General features: G+C 42.3%; 1 protein-coding gene across 1 annotated transcript; it reads right to left on the bottom strand.

Moving 5' to 3' along the window:
- Window positions 1-15886: 15886 nt before the first annotated feature.
- On the bottom strand, window positions 15887-20104 carry si:dkey-238o13.4 (uncharacterized protein LOC560780 homolog). Its single transcript, XM_064928954.1, has 6 exons — window positions 19921-20104; window positions 18955-19062; window positions 18637-18776; window positions 18315-18411; window positions 17969-18093; window positions 15887-16668 (listed from the first exon to the last, which is right to left on the bottom strand). Exons 1-6 carry the CDS (start codon window positions 20003-20005, stop codon window positions 16492-16494), a joined length of 732 nt encoding a protein of 243 aa, XP_064785026.1. The 5' UTR covers window positions 20006-20104; the 3' UTR covers window positions 15887-16491.
- Window positions 20105-27192: the final 7088 nt, after the last annotated feature.

The following is a 27192-nucleotide window of genomic DNA, read 5'->3' as shown; positions in this document are numbered from 1 at the left end:
ATGTACAGGGTAGTCAAGGTAATTTGTACACGGAGGTAGGGGTAAAGTGACTACACATGGATGATAAACATCGAGTAGCAGCAGTGTAAAAACAGGGGGGGATCAATGTAAATAGTCTGGGTGGCCATTTGATTCATTGTTCAGCAGTCTTATGGGTTGGGGGTAGAAGCTGTTAAGGAGCCTTTTAGACCTAGACTTGGCGCTCCAGTACCGTTTGCCGTGCAGTAGCACAGGGAACTGTCTATTACTTGGGTGACTGGCGTCTTTGACGATTTTTTTGGGGCCTTCCTCTGACACCGCCTAGTATATAGGTCCTGGATGGCAGGAAGCTTAGCCCCAGTGATGTTACATTCCCCAGTTTCTGTGTTTTGGGTTTATGTATGTGTGCATTTCAGGAAATGGCTTCCTGAAGTCCAAAGCAGCTGATTGGTCGGCCCCATTTCAGATTGGAGCTCTGACCCCGCCCTCTCGTCAGGAGATACAGCTGTCGGCAATTACAAACTCCTTCCCCAGCTGGATAAAAGCCAGTGTTCCTTTGTTAGGAGAGAGAGCTTCTTGGTATGTCTTGTGTTTTGTTGTTGGTCTGTATAATTGTTGTGAAGTATTTTGTAGCCGGTCCTGCAGACGTATGTGCATATCAAAAGGACTTTTGATTATTGAAATTGTTCACTTTATGTTAGTAATTATTCTATTTTTGTTCCCAGGGGGAGGGACCTTGGGAATACGTATTCCCGTAGTATTTACTATGTCTACGCACACTAGGTAAGACCTGGGCAGACCATCCCCTGTATTGGCGTGATAAGATAGGTAGGAGAGGGGGCTCTTTAACTTTTTACTTTCTTTGCTTTGGTTCCGTCCAGCCCCTTTCCCCCCAAATTACAGTGTGAAGGAAATAAATTCCCTGTTAATGGTAAAATTCTCTGCCTATGTCATCCTTACCCGCACCTGCAATCCCATACCTCTTTCACTCCACGGGAAGTTGAGTGTAGCAGGGTGTTGCGTTCCCTTCTCCAAGAGGTGTGCGTAACAACAGATGTATAGAAACATTTCATAATGTTTAGACGTAAAATCCAGTTGTCTGGATATTTGGATTCTATCTGTTTTATAGTGTCTCTGGGACATGTGCTGAGAGGTGACTAGTTTGTTTCTACCAGGCTCTAACAGTCACTCACAGCACTGGAGATAAAGGCAATGGTCATGTTCCAGGCTGACTACATTGCAGACCCATGCTAGATCTCACAACAACTGGATAGGTGTTTAACATATCTGCAAACCACATATGATATTGCAATCTGATGCCCAACTCCACAGTTGATGACGAAGCACGCAACCATTGGTTGATGCAACATCTGCGATGTAGTCTTTTGCCTCTTCTCTGCACATCTACACTGCATGAACAAAAATATGTGGGAACCTGCTTGTCGAACATCTCATTCCAAAATCATGGGCATGAGTTGGTACCCCCCTTTCTTGAAAGGCTTTCCACTAGATGTTGGAACATTGCTGCGGGGACTTGCTTCCATTCAGCCATGCGCATTAGCGAGGTCGGGTCCTGATGTTGGGAGATTATGCCTGGCTTGCAGTCGCTGTTCCAATTCATCCCAAAGGTGTTTGATGGGGTTGAGGTCAGGGCTCTGTGCAGGCCAGTCAAGTTCTTCCACACCGATCTCGACAAACCATTTCTGTATGGACCTCGCTTTGTGCACGGGGGCATTGTCCTGCTGTAACAGGAAAGGGGCCTTCCCCAAACTGTTGCTACAAAGTTGGAAGCACAGAATTGTCTAGAATGTCATTGTATGCTGCAGCATTAAGATTTCCCTTCACTGGAACTAAGGGCCCTAGCCTGAACCATGAAAAACAGCCCCAGACCATTATTCCTCCTCCACCAAACTTGACAGCAGGCACTATGCATTCGGGCAGGAAGCATTCTCCTGGCATCTGCCAAACCCAATTTGTGTGTACATACAGTTGAAGTCGGAAGTTTACATACACCTTAGCCAAATGCATTTAAACTCAGTTTTTCACAATTCCTTACATTTAATCCTAGTAAATATTCCCTGTCTTAGGTCAGCTTGGATCATCACTTTATTTTAAGAATGTGAAATGTCAGAATAATAGTTGAGTGATTTATTTCAGCTTATCTTATCACATTCCCACTGGGTCAGAAGTTAACATACTCATTTAGTATTTGGTAGCATTGCCTTTAAATTGTTTAACCTTGGTCAAATGTTTCGGATAGCCTTCTGTAAGCTTCCCACAATAAGTTGGGTGAATTTTGGCCCATTCCTCCTGACAGAGCTGGTGTAACTGAGTCAGGTTTGTAGGCCTCCTTGCTCGCACACGCTTTTTCAGTTCTGCCCTCAAATGTTCTATGGGATTGAGGTCAGGGCTTTGTGTTTGGCACTCCAATACCTTGACTTTGTTGTCCTTAAGCCATTTTGCCATAACTTTGGAAGTATGCTTGGGGTCATTGTTCATTTGGAAGACCCATTTGCGACCAAGCTTTAACTTCCTGACTGATGACTTGATGTTGATTCAATATATCCACATTTTCCTTCCTCGTGATGCCATCTATTTTGTGAAGTGCACCAGTCCCTCCTGCAGAAAAGCACCCTCACAACATGATGCTGCCACCCCCGTGCTTCACGGTTGGGATGGTGTGCTTCGGCTTGCAAGCCTACCCCTTTTTCTTCCAAACACAACGATGGTCATTATGGCCAAACTGTTCTATTTTTGTTTCATCAGACCAGAGGACATTTCTCCAAAAAGTACGATCTTTGTCCCCATGTGCAGTTGCAAACCGTAGTCTGGCTTTTTTATGGCAGTTTTGGAGCAGTGGCTTCTTCCTTGCAGAGCGACCTTTCAGGTTATTTCGATATAGGACTCGTTTTACTGTGGACATACTTTTGTACCTGTTTCCTCCAGCATCTTCACAAGGTCCTTTGCTGTTGTTCTGTGATTGATATGCATTTTAAGCACCAAAGTATGCTCATCTCTAGGAGACAGAACGCATCTCCTTCGTGAGCATGTATGATGGCTGCATGGTTCCATGGTGTTTATAATTGCGTACTATTGTTTGTACAGATGAACGTGGTACCTTCAGGCATTTGGAAATTGCTCCCAAGGATGAACCAGACTTGTGAAGGTCTATTTTTTTCCTGAGGTCTTGGCTGATTTCTTTTAATTTTCCTGTGATGTCAAGCAAAGAGGCACTGAGTTTGAAGGTAAGCCTTGATATACATCCACAGGTACACCTCCAATAGGCTAATTGACATAATTTGAGTCAATCAGAAGCTTCTAAAGCCATGACATAATTTTCTGGAATTTTCCAAGCTGTTTAAAGGCACAGTCAATTTAGTGTATCTTAACTTCTGTCCCACTGGAATTGTGATACAGTGAAATAATGTCTGTAAACAATTATTGGAAAAATTACTTGTCATGCAGAAAGTAATGTCCTAACCGACTTTCCAAAACTATTGTTTGTTAACAATACATATGTGGAAAAACAAGTTTTAATGACTCCAATCTAAGTGTATGTAAACTTCTGACTTCAACTGTGTGTGTGTGTGTGTGTGTTGTGTGTGTGTGTGTGTGTGTGTGTGTACACACATACATACAGTGGGGCAAAAAAGTATTTAGTCAGCGACCAATTGTGCAAGTTCTCCCACTTAAAAAGGTGAGAGGCCTGTAATTTTCATCATAGGTACACTTCAACTATGACTGACAAAATGAGAAAGAAAATCCAGAAAATCACATTGTAGGATTTTTTAAATGGATTTATTAGCATATTATGGTGGAAAATAAGTATTTGGTCAATAAGAAAAGTTTATCTCAATACTTTATATACCCTTTGTTGGCAATGACAGAGGTCAAATGTTTTCTGTAAGTCTTCACAAGGTTTTCTCACACTGCTGGTATTTTGGCCCATTCCTCCATGCAGATCTCCTCTAGAGCAGTGACGTTTTGGGCTGTTGCTGGGCAACACAGACTTTCAACTCCCTCCAAAGATTTTCTATGGGGTTGAGATCTGGAGACTGGCTAGGCCACTCCAGGACCTTGAAATGCTTCTTACAAAGCCACTCCTTTGTTGCCCAGGCAGTGTGTTTGGGATCATTGTCATGCTGAAAGACACAACCACGTTTCATCTTCAATGCCCTTTCTGATGGAAGGAGGTTTTCACTCAAAATCTCACGATACATGGCCCCATTCATTCTTTCCTTTACACGGATCAGTCGTCCTGGTCCCTTTGCAGAGAAACAGCCCCAAAGCATGATGTTTCCACCCCCAAGCTTCACAGTAGGTATGGTGTTCTTTGGATGCAACTCAGCATTCTTTGTCCTCCAAACACGACGAGTTGAGTTTTTACCAAAAAGTTCTATTTTGGTTTCATCTGACCATATGACATTCTCCCAGTCTTCTTCTGGATCATCCAAATGCTCTCTAGCAAACTTCAGACGGGCCTGGACATGTACTGGCTTAAGCAGGGGGACACGTCTGGCACTGCAGGATTTGAGTCCCTGGCGGCGTAGTGTGTTACTGATGGTAGGCTGTGTTACTTTGGTCCCAGCTCTGCAGGCCATTCACTAGGTCCCACCGTGTGGTTCTGGGATTTTTGCTCACCGTTCTTGTGATCATTTTGACCCCACGGGGGGAGATCTTGCATGGAGCCCCAGATCGAGGGAGATTATCAGTGGTCTTGTATGTCTTCCATTTCCTAATAATTGCTCCCACAGTTGATTTCTTCAAACCAAGCTGCTTACCTAATGCAGATTCAGTCTTCCCAGCCTGGTGCAGGTCTACAATTTTGTTTCTGGTGTCCTTTGACAGCTCTTTGGTCTTGGCCATAGTGGAGTTTGGAGTGTGACTGTTTGAGGTTGTGGACAGGGGTCTTTTATACTGATAACAAGTTCAAACAGGTGCCATTAATACAGGTAACAAGTGGAGGACAGATGAGCCTCTTAAAGAAGTTGTTACAGGTCTGTGAGAGCCAGAAATCTTGCTTGTTTGTAGGTGACCAAATACTTATTTTCCACCATAATTTGCAAATAAATTCATTAAAAATCCTACAATGTGATTTTCTGGATTTTTTTTCTAATTTTGTCTGTCATAGTTGAAGTGTACCTATGATATAAATTACAGGCCTCTCTCACCTTTTTAAGTGGGAGAACTTGCACAATTGGAGGCTGACTAAATACTTTTTTGCCCCAGTGTGTGTGTGTGTGTGTGTGTGTGTATATATATATATATATATATATATATATATATATATATTAATGTAATTTTCATCATGTATGGTACAATTCAACATTAGAAAATGGCCTTGTTGATTTGTGTGCTGGAACATGAAGGAAAAATGTGTTCTTATTTATCAGGATGCCTACACCTCCGCTGTTACTTCAGTAGGTGGCAGCATAGGCCTCTTCAACACTGCTCCTCTCTCGGAAATTATTCAGACACCTTGGCTTTTTTTCCACATTTTTCTTTTACAGCCTTTTATTACTTATCTACGCACATTGCCCCATATTGACAAAGTGACTACATTTTTAGAGTTTGTTTTTGCCAATTTCTTGAATAAAAAAATATACCTTATTTAAATAAGTATTCAGACCCTTTGCTATGAGACTCAAATGAACTGAGGTGTTTCCTGTTGTTTCTACAACTTGACTGGAGTCCACCTGTGGTAAATTCAACCCCATAGTATTACTTACCCTTTTGCTCTTTTGCATCCCAGGATCTCTACTTGCACACCATCTGCACATCTACCACTCCAGTATTAATGCTAAATTGTAATAATTTTTGCCTCGAGGGCCTATTTGTCTACCTCCCTACTCTTCTACATTTCCATACACTGTACATAAATAGATTTGTATTTCGTGTTGTTGACTGTACGTTTGTTTGTGTAACTGTTGTTTTTGATGCACTGCTTTGCTTTATCTTGGCCAGGTCGCAGTTGTAAATGAGAACTTGTTCACAACTGGCCTACCTGGTTAAATAAAGGTGAAATAAAATAAACTTATTTATTTTAATTCAATTCATGAACATGATTTGGAAAGGCACACAACTTTCTAGATAAGGTCCTACAGTTGATATGGCTTGGTTTTTGCTCTGACATGCACTGAAGTCGAAGGAATTGTCCTCAGAGCCCCGAGACAGGATTGTATTGAGGCACAGATGTGCGGAAGGGTACAAAAAAACGTTCTGCAGCATAGAAGGTCCACAAGAACACAGTGGCCTCCGTCATTCTTAAATGGAAGAAGTTCGAAACCCCCGAACCGAACTCTTCCTAGAGCTGTCCGCGAGGGAAATCGAGGGAAAAGGACCTTGGTGAGGGAGGTGACCAAGAACCTGATGGTCACTCTGACAGAGCTCCAGAGTACCTCTTCAGAGATGGGAGAGCCTTCCAGAAGGACAACCATCCCTGCAGCACTCCACCAATCAGGCCTTTATGGTGAGGGGCCAGACAGAAACCACGCCTCAGTAAAAGGCACATGACAGCCCGCTTGGAGTTTTCCAAAAGGCACCTAAAGGACACTCAGACCGAGAAACAAGATTCTCTGTTCTGATGAAACCAAGATTGATCTCTTTTGCCTGAATGCCAAGTGTCACATCTGGAGGAACCTTGTCACCATCCCTACGGTGAAGCATGGTGGTGGTGGTGGCATCATCCTGTGGGGTTGTTTTTCTGCAGCAGGGACTGGGAGACTAGTCACGATTGAGGGAAAGATGAATGGAGCACAGTACAGAGAGGCTTTGATGATAACCTGCTCCAGAGCACTCAGACTGGGGCAAAGTTTCACCTTCCAACAGGACAACAATCCTTAAGCACACAGCCAAGAAATTGCAGGAGTGGCTTCGGGACAAGTGTTAATGTCCTTCAGTGGCCCAGCAAGACCCCGGACTTGAACCCGATCAAACATCTCTGGAGAGATCTGAAAATAACTTTAGCGAGGCTCCCCATCTAACCTGACAGAGCTTGAGAGGATCTGCAAAGAAGAATGTGAGAAACTCCCCAAATACAGGTGTGCCAAGCTTGTAGCGTAATACCCAGGAAGACTCGAGGCTGTAATCGCTGCCAAAGGTGCTTCGACAAAGTACTGAGTAAAGGGTCTGAATACTTATGTAAAATGCGATATTTCTGGGGGGTTTTTAATACATTTTTTTAAATCTGTTTTTGCTTTCATTATTGGGGTATTGTGTAGATTGATATAATATTATTTTTTTTAAATAAATTTTAGAGTAAAGCTGTAACGTAACAATGTGGAGAAAGGGGTCTGAATACTTTCTGAGTACACTATTGCAGGAAAATGGTACAGCCAACTCTTAATACCTGGTTAATTTACTGAAGTTTTTTTGTTGTTTCCAATGTGTTTGACATACTAAAATAGTTGTGCCACCTACTGTCAGGATTCTGTCTTTTGAAACCTTCTGTGAAAATTGTAACACCAAAACTGTGCAAATATCTATTTATGTGAGGGGAAGTATGGAATGTAATGTATGCTGTTGTATTTCACATAGTACATGAACCACTACATTGACTTCTATTTATTTTTGTATTTGGCTCTTGAAGACTTACGAATATGTGTGTTAGTTTGAGTCGGAATCAATATGCTATTTTATTGGAGAAACCACAATAAACCTTCATCTTCATTTGTGTGGAGCGTCTTGGACTGGGTGGTTATTATGAATGGGTGTGTGACAAGTCCTATACAGTCGTGGCCAAAAGTTTTGAGAATGACACAAATATTAATTAAATATTTCACAAAGTCTGCTGCCTCAGTTTGTATGATGGCAATTTGCATATACTCCAGAATGTTCTGAAGAGTGATCAGATCACGCGTGCCGTCATCATTTCTTTGCACAAAAAGGGCTTCACAGGCAAGGATAACCATTTGTTGGATCATCAATAATTTCAAGGAGATCGGTTCAATTGTTGTGAAGGCTTCAGGGCACCCAAGAAAGTCCAGCAAGCGCGAGGACCGTCTCCTAAAGTTGATTCAGCTGCGGGATCGGGGCACCACCAGTACAGAGCATTCTCCGGAATGGCGGCAGGCAGGTGTGAGTGTATCTGCACGCACAGTGAGGCGAAGACTTTTGGAGGATGGCCTGGTTTCAAGAAGGGCAGCAAAGAAGCCACTTCTCTCCAGGAAAAGCACCAGGGACAGACTGATATTCTGCAAAAGGTACAGGGATTGGACTGCTGAGGACTGGGGTAAAGTCATTTTCTCTGATGAATCCCCTTTCCGATTGTTTGGGGCATCTGGAAAAAAAGCTTGTCTGGAGAAGCCAAGGTGAGCGCTACCATCAATTCTGTGTCATGCCAACAGTAAAGCATCCTGAAACCATGTGTGGGGTTGCTTCTCAGCCAAGGGAGTGGGCTCATTCACAATTTTGCCTAAGAACACAGCCATGAATAAAGAATGATACAAACACATCCTCCAAGAGCAACTTCTCCCAACCATCCAGGAACAGTTTGGTGACGAACAATGCCTTTTCCAGCACGATGGAGCACCTTGCCATAAGGCAAAAGTGATAACTAAGTGGCTTGGGGAACAAAACATTGATGTTTTGGGTCCATGGCCAGGAAACTCCCCAGACCGTAATCCCATTCAGAACTTGTGGTCATTCCTCAAGAGGCGGGTGGACAAACGAAACCCCACAAATTCTGACAAACTTCAAGCATTGATTATGCAAGAATGGGCTGCCATCAGTCAGGATGAGGCCCAGAAGTTAATTGACAGCATTCCAGGGCAGATTGCAGAGGTCTTGAAAAAGAAGGGTGAACACTACAAATATTGACTCTGCATCAACTTAATTTAATTGTCAATAAAAGCCTTTGACACTTACGAAATGCTTGTAATTATACTTCAGTATTCCATAGTAACTGCTGACAAAAATATTTAAAGACACTGAAGCAGCAAACTTTGTGGAAATTAATATTTGTGTCATTCCCCAAATTTTTGGCCACGACTGTAGGTTCTAACTATAATGAAGTTGAAAAATTGTTCCTTTTGAGAATGGGTTCTTTCCCGTTCAAACTCACTTGTCCTGATACGATATGCCCAATCAAAATTTGACAGTCAGCCAAATCCTTACATATCCCTTCTACATGCCCCTCCCCTCTGCACAAAGTGAGTCGACTGACTCCAGAGTCTAATGCAATAGGATGATTTGTTTAGAAAAGGAAGACTTAGCCCCAGACAGAGTGGTTGGGGCAGTGTAAACCTGACGGAGCTGTGTGCTGGAGGTTGGGCAGGGGGAAGGAGAAGACGTAGGCTCTGTCGGGCAGATGGCTGGACTGTTCAGAGAGTTTCTGGACCAGAGGAGAAAACATGTCACTCTGAATCAGGAGGAGTCCGTAGACAACCTCCCCCAAACCGGAATTCCCTCGCCTGTGGAGAACATTAATAACTTTAATGCAGATCTCTTGCTCACTGCAAGTCCTGTTGAATCTCTTCCAGTCCACTTACCTTGTCACCTACATAAAATCTGAAATCCCTGTCAGAGACGGATCTTATCAGGGCCCATTATGCCATAACAGACTGTACTCAGTCCAAGCCTTCTCTCCTTGCAAGACACAACCCCTGCACCATTCCAACAATCACTGCTCCAACATTTTGGCGGCACCCCTCTTGACAACGGAGAAGGAAACAAGGTTTTGGAGTTCATTTCCTCCAATCCTACACGTTTTGCAATGGGGCTAGAGAAAATGTTGCCGTTTTAACGGAAGTTTGATGTAAATCTACACATTTTGCCAGATTTTGCAATTTTATAACAGATTTCATGCAATTCCACAGATTTGGCCATAAGCGGGAGAGAAATGTGTGCAGCTTTTAAGGAAATATGCTGCAATTCTACACATTTTGTCTTGACTTATGCCATTCCTTTACTTTAGATTGTTTGTATCGTTAGATATTACTTATTAGATATTACTGCACTGTTGGAGCTAGAAACACAAGCATTTCGCTACACCCGCTATAACATCCGCTAAACACATGTATGTGACAAATACAATTGGATTTGAGTGAGAGATTACAAAATCAATGGGGGCCGCCTCGGTCTGTAATTTGACCATGTATACTAGAAATTCCGACATCTGGCTAACTTACCGGTTTTAAAAATATTAGCTGACATGGGCTAATTAAGTGACTGACATAAGAGAAACACTGCTGATGAAGAAACAAATTTCTAAATTGCAAGTTGTGTATTCTGCTAACCCCACTGAGTTAATATATATATTGTATATAACTCAGCAAAAAAATAAACGTCCTCTCACTGTCAACTGCGTTTATTTTCAGCAAACTTAACATGTGTAAATGTTTGTATGAACATAAGATTCAACAACTGAGACATAAACTGAAGTTTCACAGATGTGTGACTAACAGAAATAGAATAATGTGTCCCTGAACAAAGCGGGGGTCAAAATCAAAAGTAACAGTCAGTATCTGGTGTGGCCACCAGCTGCATTAAGTACTGCAGTGCATCTCCTCCTCATGGACTGTACCAGATTTGACAGTTCTTGCTGTGAGTTGTTACCCCACTCTTCCACCAAGGCACCTGCAAGTTCCTGGACATTTCTGGGAGGAATGGCCTGAGCCCTCACCCTCCGATCCAACAGGTCCCAGACGTGCTCAATGGGATTGAGATCCAAGCTCTTCTATGGTCATGGCAGAACACAGACATTCCTGTCTTGTAGGAAATCACACACAGAACCTGCAGTTAGGCTGGTGGCATTGTCATGCTGGAGAGTCATGTCAGGATGAACCTGCAGGAAGGGTACCACATGAGGGAGGAGGATGTCTTGGATATACCGATCCTGTGCAGGTGTTGTTACACGTGGTCTGCCACTGCGAGGACAATCAGCTGTCCATCCTGTCTCCCTGTAGTGCTGTCTTAGGTGTCTCACAGTACGGACATTGCAATTTATTGCCCTAACCACTTCTGCAGTCCTCATGCCTCCTTGTAGCATGCCTAAGGCACGTTCACGCAGATGAGCAGGCACCCTGAGCATCTTTCTTTTTGTGTTTTTCAGAGTCAGTAGAAAGGCCTCTTTAGTGTCCTAAGTTTTCATAACTGTGACCTTAATTGCCTATCGTCTGTAAGCTGTTCGTGTTTTAACGACCGTTCCACAGGTGCATGTTCATTAATTGTTTATGGGTCATTGAACAGCATGGGAAACAGTGTTTATACCCCTTTACAATGAAGATCTGTGAAGTTATTTGGGTTTTTACGAATTATCTTTGAAAGACAGGGTCCTGAAAAAGGGAAGTTTCTTTTTTTGCTGAGTTTATATAATTATTTATTTTAAACAAGGAAATTTCTAAGTGACCCTGAAATACTTATGTATTTTGGGGTCACTTAGACATTTCCTTGTTTAAAATAACATCAAATTGATCAGAAAGACGGTGTAGACATTGTTAATATTGTAAATCACTATTGTAGCTGGAAACGGCAGATATTTTATGGATAATCTACATAGGCGTAGAGCCCATTATCAGCAACCATCACTCCTGTGTTCCAATGGCACATTGTGTTAGCTAATCCAAGTTTATAATTTTAAAAGGCTAATTGATCATTAGAAAATCATTTTGCAATTATGTTAGCACAGCTGAAAATGGTTGTTCTGATTAAAGAAGCAATAAAGCTGTTCTTCTTTGGACTAGTTGAGTATCTGCAGCATTAGCATTTGTGGGTTTGATTACAGGCTCAAAATGGCCAGAAACAGATTACTTTTTTCTGAACCTCATCAGTCTATTCTTGTTCTGAGAAATTAAGGCTATTCCATGCCAGAAATTGCCAAGACACTGAAGATCTCGTACAACGCTATGTAGTACTCCATTCACAGAAAAGTGCAAGCTGGCTATAACCAGAATAAAAAGAGGAGTGGGAGGCCCTGGTGCACAACTGAGCAAGAGGACAAGTACATTAGAGTGTCTAGTTTGACGCCTCACTGGTCCTCAACTGGCAGCTTCATTAAATAGTACCCGCAAAACACCAATCTCAACGTCAACAGTGAAGAGGTGACTCCGGGATGCTGGCCGGGATGCTGGCCTTCTAGGCAGAGTTTCCACTACTAAACCACTACTAAAGGGTATCAATAAGACGAAGAGGAACACAAGCAATGGATATTAGACTGGTGGAAATCTGTCCTTTGGTCTGATAAATCTAAATGAGAGATTTTTGGTTCCAACCGCCGTGTCTTTGTGAGACGCAGAGTAGGTGAACGGATGATCTCAGTGTAGTTCCCACTGTGATGCATGGAGGAGGTGTGGGGGTGCTTTGCTGGTGACACTGTCAATGATTTAGTTAGAATTCAAGGCACACTTAACCAGCATGGCTACCACATCATTCTGCAGCGATACGCCAACCCATCTGGTTTGCCCTTAGTGGGATTATCATTTGTTTTTCAACTGGACAATGACCCAACACATCTCCAGGCTGTGTAAGGGCTATTAGACCAAGAAGGAGAGTGATGGAGTGCTGCATCAAATAACCTGGTCTCCACAATCACCCGACCTCAACCCAATTGCGATGGTTTGGGATGAGTTGGACTGCAGAGTGAAGGAAAAACAGCCAACAAGTGCTCAGCATATGTGAGAACTCCTTCAAGACTGTTGGAAAAGCATTCCAGCTAAGCTGGTTGAGATAATGCCAAGATTGTGCAAAGCTGTCATCAAGTCAAAGGGTGACTACTTTGAAGAATCTCAAATATAAAATATATTTTCGTTTAACCCTTTTTTGGTTACTATAATATTCCATATCAAATCAAACTTTTTGTCACATGCACCGAATACATCAAGTGTAGACTTTACTGTGAAATGCTTACTTACAAGCCCTTAACCAACAGTGCAGTTCAAGAAGAGTTAAGGAAATATTTACCAAGTAGACTAAAATAAAAAGTAATAATAAAAAAGTAACATAAGAATAACAATAATGAGGTTATATACAGGGGGAACCGGTACCGAGTCAGTGTGCGGGGGTACAGGTTAGCACAGGTGGGGGTGAAGTGACTATACATAGATAATAAACAGCGAGTAGCAGCAGTGTACAAAAGGGGGGGTCAATGTAAATTGTCCGGTGGCAATTTTATTAATTGTTCAGCAGTCTTATGTCTTGCGGGTAGAAGCTGTTGAGGAGCCTTTCGGTCCTTGACTTGGAGCTCTGGTACCGTTTGAGAAACAGTAGCTGAGAAAACAGTCTATAACTTGGGTGACTGGAGTCTCTGGCAATTTTATGGGCTTTCCTCTGACACCACCTATTATATAGGCGATGTCAGAGGAAGAATGTACTTGTAGTGTTGTACTGGGCCGTTCGCACTACCCTCTGTAGCGCCTTACGGTCAGATGCCAAGCAGTTGTCACACCAGGCGATGATGCAGCCGGTCAGGATGCTCTCGATAGTGCAGCTGTATATATTTTTCAGGATCTGGGGACCCAAGACAAATCTTTTCAGTCTCCTGAGGGGGAAAAGGTTTTGTCGTGCCCTCTTCACTACTGCCTTGGTATGTTTGAACCATGATAGTTTGTTGGTGATGTGGACACCAAGGAACTTGAAACTCTCGACCCGCTCCACTACAGCCCAGTCGATGATAATGGAGGCCTGTTTGGCCCACCTTTTCCTGTAGTCCGCGATCAGCTCCTTACTCTTGCTCACATTGAGGGAGAGGTTGTTGTCCTGGCACCACACTGCCAGTTCTCTGACCTCCTCTCTATAAGAGGCCTACAACTGTTGTGTCGTCAGCAAACTTAATGATGGTGTTGGAGTCGTGTTTGACCACACAGTCGTGGGTGAACAGGGAGTACAGGCCATAGTGTAGCACTATGTGTTATTTCATAGTTTGGATGTCTTCACTATTATTCTACAATGTAGAAAATAGTAAATTTAAAGAAAAACCCTTGAATTAGTAGGTATGCCCAAACGTTTGACTGGTACTGTATATATATCTATGCACATATAGTCATACCTCTTGACTTTTTCAACATTTTGTTGTTTTACAACAATTCAAAATGGATTAAATATTTTTTTAAATCTCACCCATAATAACACACAATAACCCATAATGCCATTGGGGAAAATGTTTTTAGAAATGTTTGCAGATTTATTGAAACTGAAATACAGAAATATTTAATTTACATTAAGTATTTACACCCCTGAGCCAATACATGTTAGAATCACCTTTGGAGGTGCAGCAGCAGAATTCATGATAGAGGACACTGAGGGATTCCCTTTAACCGGAATGGGGTGGCTGCTGCTATAACCTGGACAGATAACAATCCAGACCCCAAGGACTACACCACTGGTAGTCTGTTATATCAGCCTATAACCATGTGTGGGGTGGAGTGCCCTTGCTCTATTGTGTGATCTATACCAGCGGGAGCAGCAATAGGAAGCCCTAGGATGACATTGTAGGGCTGAACTTGACTGCATCTCAGGTGTGGTCTTCCTCATACAAGGACCATGGCCAGTGTGCCCTGGAAAGCATGAATGACAGCTACCCAGTGCATTTGTCATCCTATTGTCAGTGCCTGCTGATATCTACTGTTCACATCAACATTGGGAACTTACCTGATAAACTGTGTGTGTGGCCAAGCCCTGATGATGGTTGCGTGCAATTAGCTGCTATTTCCATCTCCCTCTGACCTCAGAGCTGGCCACAGATGTGACAAATGTCTCTGGAGTGTGTAAGCCTATATCACTGGTTTCCAAAAACACCAAATGACCATCTGTTTTTAATAAGATGCAGAATTAAACAGATCACTCTGCTCTCTCTGTCATCACACTACTCTAGGAGTTGTTCCCCTATCTGTCATATGTGAGACCACACACACGTCATCGTAACTAAGATGAATTGTAACTAAGACACACACAAACACTTGCATGTGCTTAAATGATACACAAGCACACATATTCTTATACGAAATTTAAATAATATTTTCCCAGTTTCCCAGAATGTATCAAGTTAATCTGTTGCCTGTCTGTCAGCCTGACTGTATGTTGAGGTGTCTTTTGGCCTGTGATTGTGAGGCATGTGTTTTTAGAAATGTTAAACTAAATAAGCATTTTGGTCGGGACTTGCTACACTCGCACGGAAAGGGGAGCATGATACGGCCAACGTCTCATATCTGTTTTTCCGTCCGTTTCAATAGTTCAATCCCTCAGCTGATTCCTATGTTTTGAGGAGTCTGGGTCAGTCCAATTTTTTTCTCAAAACCAGAGAAATTTGACGCCCACTTTAACTGTCCTGCTTTGCTCCTTACCATGTCTTCAGCCTGTCCTAAGTGATTTGTTGTGTCATCAGGTACAGGCCCAGTCCAGGCTTTAACATATTACACTTAAGTAGTGCAATTAATCAGCTGCATTTCAATCATTTTCAGTACTTTTTGAATTACATCTGTAGTTATGTCTGCTCTGTCTACTGCAGCTTGAATGCCTCTTAATGATATGGCAAATGAGGTCAGGTGCCATACAACCATCATAATACTCTTTCTTCTCCTTAAAATATGAACGTTACCTTTGTCCTTTTCCCATACATTCAAAACTCCCTTCTCACCCTTCTTCCTCCTCCCCCCTTTGCCCTCTTTTAGAGGCTGATTCCCAATTTGACCTGCCTTGTAAGAATTTGTAATCTCACTACCATCCCTCCTTGGTCTCCCTACAAAATATTATTCTATTGGAATAAAAAAGGGCATCATACAGGAGGGTATGTAGGCATTAGTGTTTGTAAATGTTTTGTGTGTGATGGAGTGAGAAAGACTGGCGGATTCTCCCCCGCTGTTCATTCAAAGTTGGCCTAATTGAGCTGTCAGCCAACACGGTCAGAACAAAACCACTGCCAACAACCTCTGACCCAACTGCATAAGCCCCCCTCATTTAGTTAGCGTTGCCTTAACACAATTCAGGTTTCTTTATTGGCATGACAAATATACATTCTTGTTGCTTAAGCATGTATGCCATTAACAGAACAGTAAAACAAAGACAATGCACTCTGTGATATTTATTTTCCCTCTATCAGACCTCCCACCACATTGTTTATTTATGGGATGTGCTGTCCCAGATAAAGGGGTTGGGTGGAGGGCGCCTGTGAACAGGACAGAGAGTCACGCTAGGGGGACAGAAATGTGCCAAGCCCCCCATCGCCGCCCCTACCGTCTACCCTCCCTGTCCCCCCACCGTCTTTTGCTGCCTCATCTCAGATTCATCCTGCACTTTCCCAATAGAGCACATCTAAATAATCTACTATGCACCTGCACAGTTCCATTGACATCCTGGAAGGTAGTGCATTATGTGGTTATTAGTGCATGAGCACTGGAACAATTAAGGACTATGCAGATTCTGGCATGAATTTACATAAAGCTTGGCATCTTCCTTACAGGGTTAGGGTTATAATGCATGCAAAGAAAAGCACATTCCTGACTATTTCTTTAAAATGGATGTGGAATGACTCCAGCACTATAGTTGAGAGTCTGCAGGGACTTATGACAGAGCGGGGAAGCCTTAAAGGTTACCCTCGAGAATTACTTTTTTTAAGTCTGCCGGGGAGTTGACAGGGAACACTGTGTGGGTGGTGTTCTTTCTCTCCACCAACGTGGCCACAGCCTCACCAAGGTCCAGGTGGTTCAGGTAACCAGGAGCCATGCGCTCTGGAAGGGCCACACCTGTGTTGATCTTTACCTGTGAGAGCAAGTGAATGGAAGCCAGTTGGCATTGGTTAACAGTGGCGTAAAGTACTTAAGTAGTACTTTAAAGTAGTTTTACTTAAGTCGTTTTTTTTAAAGTATTTACATTTGACTCCACAACATTCCTAAAGAAAATAATGTGCTTTTTAAGACATATATTTTCCCCTGACACCCAAAAATATTTGTTACATTTAGCAGGACAGGAAAATTGTCCAGTTCACGCACTTATCAAGAGAACATTCCTCGTCATCCCTACGGCCTCTGATCTGGCGAACTCACTAAACACAAAATGCTTTGTTTGTAAATTATGTCTGAGAGTTGTGTGCCCCTGGCTATCCATAAATTTAAAAACAATTGCACTGTCTGGTTCTTAACAAGGAATTTGAAATTATTTATACTTTTGATACTTAAGTATATTTTAGCAAATACTTTTACTTTTGATACTTAAGTATATTTAAAACCAAATACTTTTACTCAAGTAGGATTTTACTCAGTGACTTTCACTTCTGTCATTTTTCTTTTAAGGCATCTTTACTTTGACTTAAGTATGACAATTGGGTACATTTTTCACAACTGTTGGTTAATGATAGTGTACAGCAGATTGGCTGAGTGTACAAAACATTAGGAACACCTAATATTGAACTGCACCATTTTTGCCCTCAGAACAGCATCAATTAATCGTGGCATGGACTCTACAAGGTGTCAAGTGTTCCACAGGGATGCTGGCCCATGTTGATTCCAATGCTTCCCACAGTTGTGTCAAGTTGGCTGGATGTCCTTTGGGTGGTGGACCATTCTTGATACATGTGGGAAACTGTTGAGCATGAAAAACCCAGCAGCATTGCAGTTCTTGACACAAACCGGTGAGCCTGGCACCTACTACAATACCCTGTTCAAAGGCACTTAAATATTTTGTATTGCCCATTCACCCTCTGAATGACACATACAATCTATGTCTCAATTGTCCCAAGGCTTAAACATCCTTTAACCTGTCTCCTTCCCTTCATCTACACTGATTGAAGTAGATGTAACAAGAGACATCAGTAAGGGATCATAGCTGTCACGTGGATTTACCTGGTCCGTTCCATGGAAAGAGCAGTTTTGTATACTCGGTGTATATGAACCAACAAACAAGACAAGGGAAGGGTGTATTCAGGATCACAATGTTGCAGACAACTTTTAATGACAATTGCTATTTGGGTAGACTGAGACAAGTTCTGCAACTGATAGCATGATCCTTAATATACACTAGCTAACTAAACAATGGGGGTTTACATTATGGATCTTGGCCACACCTGGTTGAGTTTGCAGGGCACTTCTGGGTACTCCTCTCGTAGTACCTGACAGAATGCCAGGGTGCTGGCTGCGCCAACAGTCAGGAACCCTGTACCTGGCATCAACAGCTTCTCTCCAGCACCACCTGCGGCACAGCACACATCACTGCCCAATAACCACCAAGCCATACTCAGAATAATGTGCAAGGACAAAATATTGTGTTATCAAGTGGGGAAGAAAGTTGTTCCTGAAGACAAGTGTACTAACAGGTGTTGCCGATGTCACTCAAATGGTCCAATCACTTTCACAGAACACACACTACTGTACTGGCTGGAATGTAGGGAAGGGCCCAGGTGGGAGACTCACCTGTGATAAAGGTGTAGGTGCAGTTGGGGTCGTCTCTCACCAGGGGAAAGAAGACCTTCCATGATACAAAGGTGCTAAACAGCAATGTCTCAATCACCTACGGGTGGATGAGAAGTATTAAAATAGATTAATACAGATTAAAGTAGTGAGAGAGGAAGAATTCAAGATGAGAGGGAAATCTAAATAGATGTGGAACTGACAGAAAAGAGAGGAAGGTTGTGGAGTGCAGATTTAAAACAATGAAATCATGACAGCTTAACAGATAATGAGGATGGTAAACTCTGGATCATGAATTAGTCAGTGAGGTGTGTTGAAGACTCACCCAGTGTAGTTCTTTCAGAGACTGGGTATGTGGTGGCCCACCCTGCCACCAGCTGAATCCCAGAGATGAGACAATGTCTGTCACCTTGCCAACAGACTTCAGAAGGGCGTGCTTGACCACCTCTGCCCCCTCCTCTGAACCTGAGACGAAGTGTAACAAGAGTTTGAGAGGTGTTTCCATACATTACGGTTATATATATATATATTATGCGGGGGCATTGTCTTAATATATATGGGATACCTTCAACAATACTCTCATTTCTAAAATATGTCTGTCAAATGTTGTCACATGCCAAGGAGTGTGAATGGGTGCTCTTACCAACATTCCCGACTAGGGTAGTGAGGTTGTCTCGGACGGAGGGCGAAACAAACCCCCTGAGCTTCTCTAATCTGCTGTTGTCTCTGGAGATGACAGCCACCTTGAAACCTTGAAACATGGACAGTACACAGTCACAATCAGGCAAACAGAAGGTTAATTTTGCTGCAGCAGTTGGGTTGGCTTATTGCTAAATATTTTATTTAACATTGTAGAATGTCATGGACAATATATTATACTATTCAACAAAACACAATTTAAGAAACTGGAATGTCCACTTGACAAGTGATGGACACTTAAGGCAACTTGTCACCTGAGGAATGACAGTGTGGTATAAATGAAAAGGGCTATACCAATCAATCAACTCGCCGTGGTATTTCGATTCACCATACATTTGATTATCTATCGCGTCCCGAGAAACCTATGTGAAAACGTTAAACCAAGATACACGGGCTTATGCTAGGCTACCAGCACTTTTGACGAAATACCACAATGCATTCACATTGTTCCCGATGTTAACTGCTAGTTGGAGTTCAAGACAACATCAAGTTTTTGGACATTCTTATGAGAATCACAACTTGAAATCTGTGCGTAAAGGAGAGGCCGTTTTTTTACGCGCGGGGACAATCCACAATTCACCTTGACAACGAACGGTAGCCTCATCCTTTTTTTCTCAATTACTCAAATCTTTTTCATCTATTACCCAACATAACTTGAGAAACACAAACACAACTACTTTCCAGCAGACCCAATTTGATCCACCCAACAACGACCAATGGCAAATGGCGCACACAGCATACGATTTATTAGACCTCTTCATATATCCTACATATTTTGCACGCAGAAAATTATAGATGTTGCACAATTTAATCCTGACCATTAACCGTGGGCGGGGGCATTGTCTTAAGGCAGGTGTAATGGTTTCAAGACTCCATATGCTCCTTATTTCAAATAATAAGGACATCTTACCTTTGTCCAGGAGTGCTTTAACTATTCCAGAGCCCACTGTTCCTGCTCCACCGAGAGCTAACACAACTCTGTCCGCGTTTGACATGCTGAATAGGTCCAAAGGACTGTATAAAGGAATTTAAACACCGCTGACAGTCTGAGACTATGGAGAGTACTTTGTACCACCCGGGACCTTTAAACAACAAGGGCCACAGTTCCTCCCCTTTACAAGTGTCACTGAAGCCACGCCCGTATCAGGTGAAAGAACAACGGCAAAACCTAATTGACCTCCCATCTCCCCTCTCCCCTTTCACTTCTCTCTCTCTCTCTCTCTCTCTCAAATATTACAGATATTTAATATATTAAATTCATAGGCTATATTTTGAATATGTATATTGTCTTAAATTAACATTTAAATAAAAATGCAAAATAATTTGTTATTAATGTAGTATGAATATTAATCTTTTTTCTTGTTCATTCGGATTCAGTGAGTCTTCACTACTTAACGCTGCCACAAAGGAATAAACCCCGCCCAGAGCCATGTATTTAGCGAGTTGGGCCAAAGCAGTTTCAACAGTATGATGCATTAACATGACACTTCAACATTCTATGTCAGCCATATTAGCTTTCCATTAACATTAGGCTACATGGGGAGTATTAAAAAACATACTATAAAACTGAATGTCTACAATGAGCATTATGATGCATTTACATGACACTACAACATTATATGGCAGCCATCATTAACATTAGATGGGGAATGTTTAAACAATGGTATGTAACTGAATGTCTAGAATTAGAACAATATTCAACATTCTAAAAGTTGGCCTAAGTCTCTAAATATATGGTTGTGACCTTGCCTATTTCTAACATTTTTATTCTTAATATCATATTTTAAACCTAACCCTAACCTTAATCACACTGCTAACCTTATGCCGAATCCTAACCTTAAATTAAAGGGCAATTGCACCCCTTTTCAACCTCATTTTCATTATCTCCAGCACAATACCAGTGTCTACATATGTGAAAATGACACATTTCTATGTTTTGTAGAAAAAAAATGTAACTTAAAAAGTTCTAACCAGTGACATAATCAAAAGTTAATTATTTTAAACTTCAAACTTTGATGTGGAGAGCAAGAAAATACCCCCCTGGCTAGAAAGTCGTTGCAAGCTTTGAAAATCACTGTTTTTAAAATTGATTTTAATGTGATTTCTCATTAAAATATTTTGAAGATTTCTTCTTATCTTTTCAACCACAGATCATAGAAATGCTGTGTTTTCACATATGTAGACACTGGTTTTGTGCTGGAGATAATAATTATTAGGTTGAAAAGATGCAGATTTTCACTTTGAGACCAAAAAGCTTATTTTTGTTTTCATAATTCGTCCAACTTTACTTTATGGCTGTGCTATAGATGGGGTAGCTGAGAATTTATCGAAAATGACAATACATGTAGGGAATTGAAGGCGACTCGTTTCAGCTAGTTTAATGTTGTTCTTCATACCATGTCTTGTTTTGAGGTGTTTTGACTGATTTCATGTCAATGCCAATATGGCTGAAATTCGCTACCTAGATAATCAACAACTGTAATGCTGTATTTGAGAGACAACAAGTGCTCATTGTGCAAATGTATTGTAATGACCTGACTAGATCATAAATGAACAATTGTCCAGACAGAGGCTTGAGTTTGCGAATTGACGGTTTATTAAACCAACTTTACACAGGCTACTGTTTGGGCCGTAGCACACGCCAAAAAGATGACAGATAACCCACAAGCCAATCGTGACCTTCTCTTGGGAAGCCCAGACGTAAGAGAGAGAGAGAATAAAAGGCTGAACCTGGTCTTAACTTCCAATGCTCCATCCCCCTGCCCAACCCCCCTCCACGCCACTCCGCCAACCACCAGGATGCCCGGCATCAGAACATTCCAGGCATTCCCGTGATTGGCAGATAGCAGGTTGATTGACATGTCGGACCCCGCGAACACCGGGTACTGGTCAGTACAACACAACCACCTCCTAGCCTAACACATAACACACAGCTGTCTGTGCGGGTCGCTACAGTATTTATGTTTCAATAAACATTGTAGACAAAATATAGTTTAAGCTACATGTTGTCAACAATCTAAGCCAACCCATCTGTTTTAACCCATAATTACTCATGCATCGGTTTTGAGGCTAGCCTAGTGGTTAAGAGCATTGGGCCAGTGACTGACAGGTCGCTGGTTTGAATCCCCAAGCCAACTAGGTGAAACATCTGTTGATGTGCCCTTGAGCAAGGCACTTAACTCCATTTGCTCTGGATAAGAGTGTCTGCTAACTGACAACAATCTAAACAAAGATGGGCTGGGGGCTGAGCTAAATCGAGTGCACCCACATTTTTGAGCTGTTACGTGACAGTTAACTTTTCTGAACTTTTGATTGGGTTCAAACATTAAAAATCACGCTCATCGATGTAACAGGTTTAGGGTGAGTAGCTACAGAGATACCATAGATAGAACAATGAGACAGATATTTTACTGGACGTATAAATGTGAAGAATCCGCTTGGCGTTTCAACTCACTACCAAATATGGTAGTGAGAGGAAGCCCATTGGCCAGCAGTGGGAGAATATGGATTTTGGCAGACATTCTGCACATTTTCTCATCAATGAAACATTTGGTCTCAATACTGTTTCCTATTCCCAAAACTAAAATATGTTACGAACAGAGTGGATAACGTTTTGTAGGCTTTACCTTTTGCCAAAGTTTTAAGAATTTGCAATGTTTCAAAGGTGTGCAAAAGTGAATTGAGTTACTGCGCAAGCGCATTTGATAGAGTAGGCGTTCCCTAACAAACATATGCAAATGTTCTCGGAACATTGCGTCGTCAATGGGCCGCGCGGTGCATTCTGAGCTATTCTGGTTCAAGACGAGTTCTCCAAGGAGTTGAACGGGAGTCAAATTGGGCGCGAGATTCAAAACCCCAACATTAGCATCAATTTCGAGAACAACAAGTATAACACTACAAATATTTTCCGACATGTGAGATAATTAACGTGTTCTCTGTAATATCGTATAGCTTTGGATTCGTGACATTACTTACTTTCGAGGAAAATAGGCAGATTTCTCGATTCATACCCTGACTTTGAGAATGCAATTCGTGACGCTAGTTTAGCAACCGCGCGACGCAGCAGGATAACGTGAACCTGATTGGTCGACAAGTCGTCTTGGTGGGGTGTAATACCAAAGATTTTTTATAACTAAACCAAGAGACCACAGCCTGTCATTTCTTCTTCTTCTTAGGTATATTGGCGATCGCACAATGTAATGTGCATTCCGCCATCTACTGTGCGGGGTGGAAAAAGGATTCCCCAAAAATTGAACAAAATATTTTTTTAACCAAAATACAAAAAATGTATAAAAAAAATATTTAAAAAATCAAACAACTTTTTGGGGGAACCTGGGAAGGCATGTAATTCCAGTGCTAGTACCCCTTGCAAGTCCCAAAAACTTTTCTGCTGCAGCCACAATAATATCCATTTTCTTTTATTTCTTTGAGACTTGTGTCATACAGTTTACAACTGTGGCAATGAATGCCACAAAATCTACCCTTTTAACACACAGGGTATGTTTTGACTGGTAGCCAACATTTACTACAGGCGGTGGTGTGTCCACTACAATCTCTTCACTAGCATCACTTGTTTTCTCAATTATTTTAACCCTTATGTGGTGTTCATGTTTTTGTTATTCACCCAATGTTCACAGGTCTGATGGACCCACAACATTATTGGGTTTTTAAAACAATACAGCCATAACAATTTACTTAAAAATACTTAATACTTAGATATTGACATATAATTTACAAGCAATACATGGTTAATATTTGCCATTTACCTCTGCTAGATCACATTTATCAATAAAAGCGCTATTTGTTATTTTTAATCAAATGTATTTTTTTTGGAACAAAAGCAATTATAGTCAAGACATGGGTGGAATAAATCATGAACAAATATAAATTAAACAAGGTTTTCATCACTATTGTTTAATGTTTTGAACTGAACAAATTGGAAAGACACATTTTACATACAGTATTTTATAGAAATTATACAGTAAATGAGCCCCATGAAATACAAATTAAGTCTGGTCTACACACCACATGAGGGACAAAGTTTTACTGTGTGTGTTGCAAATATATTTCTTGCACTTTGATGTATGTGCTCTGTGTCTACCTGTCCTTCTTGGGTCACCACACATCTCTGCGGTTCTTCTTGTTGCTACCGGCTGCAATCTAGAATGATGAAAACAGTTCAGTCAACATCTCACTCACATATATAGTGGCAGCAGGCCAAGGTAGGAGAGTCAGACACACACACACATGCAACAACATCACTCACACTTACTTCCAGTATTGGAATTGTTGGATTTGTGGGTCGGACGGATGGTGTACCAGCATCTTCCTCCTGAATCCTCCTCACAATGTTTGGGGTCCTTGGGATATGTTGCCTCCTCTGGATTTGAGGTCTTACCAATGCCTTGCCCAGCTCGTTGAGAAAGGGCCGTCTCCTCTGGAGCTTCCCTCTGTTCCAATCTGGGATCAACGCCAACCAGATGTCAAACACGTTGTACACCGAGATGTCCAAGATGTTGAAAAATATCACAAATGGCCAGTATAGGGTTCTTCTTTTGCAGCTGTAGCCAGTCACCCCTCCTTTTGTGGCATTGTAATCCATTATGATTTCTTGTTTTTGATGCTCCTGGCCACAGATTCTCCCATCCCTATGCAGCGTACTCATGAGTACCACATTTTTTTGGCATGTAGGACAATAGTTGGCTGTAAACACAAAGGAGGAATTAGAGGAATTAATAGGCCTGCTCTGTGTATTCAACAGCTGAGGTGGGAGCTCTGGCTTGTTTTTTCATACTGTTCCTACCATCGTCAGCTTCCTCTTGAGGAGCTCCTGTCCCAGCTTGTTCGAAGTAAAAAAGTTATTGCATGTGATGTTGTGGCCACGGAGTCCCTGTGTCACGTCCAGGACAACCCGCATCCCTTGGTTCTTCTCAGAGCCTCCTCCATCTGGCTTCCACATGTACATTTGCAAGTTCCACACATATGATGAAGCAGCATCACAGGCAGCCCAGATCTTGAATCCATATTTTGCGGGTTTAGACTGTATGTGCTGCCTGAAGGGGCAGCAGCTCCTAAATGGCATAAGCTGCTCATCAACATTAACATTGGACCCAGGGTTGTAAAACAGGGGAAAGCGGTTCAACCACTTGTCCCATATTGACCTTTTTATTTTTTTAAATGTCACCTTTATTTAACCAAGTAGGCCAGCTGAGAACAAGTTCTCATTTACAACTGCGACCTGGCCAAGATAAAGCAAAGCAGTGCAACAAAAAACAGCACAGAGTTTCACATAGGATAAACAAAAGTACAGTCAATAATGCAATAGAAAAATCTATATGCAGTGTGTGCAAATGGAGTAAGGAGGTAAGGCAATAAATAGGCCATAGTAGCGAAGTAATTACGGTTTAGCAAATTAACACTGAAGTGATAGATGTGCAGATGATGATGTGCAAGTAGAAATACTGATGTCCAAAAGAGCAAAAAAGTAAATAAAAACAATATGGGGATGAGGTAGGTAGTTGGGTGGGCTATTTACAGATGGGCTATGTACAGCTGCAGAGATCGGTAAGCTGCTCAGATAGCTGATGCTTAAAGTTAGTGAGGGAGATATAAGTCTCCAACTTCAGCGATTTTTGCAATTCGTTCCAGTCATTGGCAGCAGAGAACTGGAAGGAAAGGCGGCCAAAGTGGGTGTTAGCTTTGGGGATGACTAGTGTGATATACCTGCTGGAGCATCTGCTACGGGTGGGTGTTGTTATGGTGACCAGTGAGCTGAGATAAGGCAGAGCTTTACCTAGCAAAGACTTATAGATGACCTGGAGCCAGTGGATCTGGCGACGAATATGTAGCGAGGGCCAGCCAACGAGAGCATACAGATCGCAGTGGTGGGTGGTATATGGGGCTTTGGTGACAAAACGGATGGCACTGTGATAGACTGCATCCAGTTTGCTGAGTAGAGTGTTTGAGGCTATTTTGTAAATGCCATTGCCGAAGTCGAGGATCGGTAGGATAGTCAGTTTTACAAGGGTATGTTTGGCGGCATGAGTGAAGGAAGCGTTGATGCGAAATAGGAAGCCAATGCTACATTTAATTTTGCTTAATATGAGTCTGGAAGGAGAGTTTACAGTCTAGCCAGACACCTCTGTATTTTTAGTTGTCCACATATTCTAAGTCAGATCCGTCCAGAGTAGTGATGCTTGTCGGGTGGGCGGGTGCGGGCAGCAATCGGTTGAAGAGCATGCATTTAGTTTTTCTAGCGTTTAAGAGCAGTTGGAGGCCACGGAAGGAGTGTTGTATGACATTGAAGCTCGTTTGGAGGTTTCCAAAGAAGGGCCAGATGTTTACAGAATGGTGTCGTCTGCATAGAGGTGGATCAAGGAACCACCCGCAGCAAGAGCAACATCATTGATATATACAGAGAAAAGAGTCGGCCCGAGAATTGAACCCTGTGGCACCCCCATAGAGACTGCCAGAGGTCCGGACAACAGGCCCTCCGATTTGACACACTGAACTCTATCAGAGAAGTAGTTGGTAAACCAGGCGAGGCAGTCATTTGAGAAACCAAGGCTGTTGAGTCTGCCAATAAGAATACAGTGATTGACAAAGTCGAAAGCCTTGGCCAGGTCGATGAAGACGGCTGCACAGTACTGTCTTTTATTGATGGCGGTTATGATATCGTTTAGTGCCTTGAGCGTGGCTGAGGTGCACCCGTGACTAGCTCGGAAACCAGATTGCACAGTAGAGAAAGTACGGTGGGATTCGAAATGGTCAGTGATCTGTTTGTTAACTTGGCTTTTGAAGACTTTAGAAAGGCAGGGCAGGATGGATATAGGTCTGTAACAGTTTGGGTCTAGAGTGTCTCCCCCTTTGAAGACGAGGATGACCGCAGCAGCTTTCCAATCTTTAGGAATCTCGGACAATAAGAAAGAGAGGTTGAACAGATTAGTGATAGGGGTTGCAACAATGGCGGCGGATAATTTTAGGAAGAGAGGGTCCAGATTGTCTAGCCCAGCTGATTTGTACGGGTCCAGGTTTTGCAGCTCTTTAAGAACATCTGCTATCTGGATTTGGGTGAATGAGAAGCTGGGGACGCTTGGGCAGTTAGCTGTGGGGGGTGTGGAGCTGTTGGCCGGGGTTGGGGTAGCCAGGAGGAAAGCATGGCCAGCAGTAGAGAAATGCTTAT

The sequence above is a fragment of the Oncorhynchus masou genome, chromosome 22 (genome assembly GCF_036934945.1).
Source record: "Oncorhynchus masou masou isolate Uvic2021 chromosome 22, UVic_Omas_1.1, whole genome shotgun sequence".
NCBI lineage: Eukaryota > Metazoa > Chordata > Actinopteri > Salmoniformes > Salmonidae > Oncorhynchus > Oncorhynchus masou.
This window is presented reverse-complemented; position numbering and strand designations above follow the sequence as displayed.

What these genes read in the sequence shown, in the direction of transcription:
- si:dkey-238o13.4 (XM_064928954.1), bottom strand. Translation starts at nt 20,005, where the DNA reads ATGTCAAACGCGGACAGAGTTGTGTTAGCTCTCGGTGGAGCAGGAACA. An exon ending in TAAAGCACTCCTGGACAAAG is followed by an intron (nt 19,063 to 19,920) that starts GTAAGATGTCCT and finishes CCATGTTTCAAG; the next exon opens with GTTTCAAGGTGGCTGTCATC. An exon ending in CACCTACACCTTTATCACAG is followed by an intron (nt 18,094 to 18,314) that starts GTGAGTCTCCCA and finishes GCTGTGCCGCAG; the next exon opens with GTGGTGCTGGAGAGAAGCTG.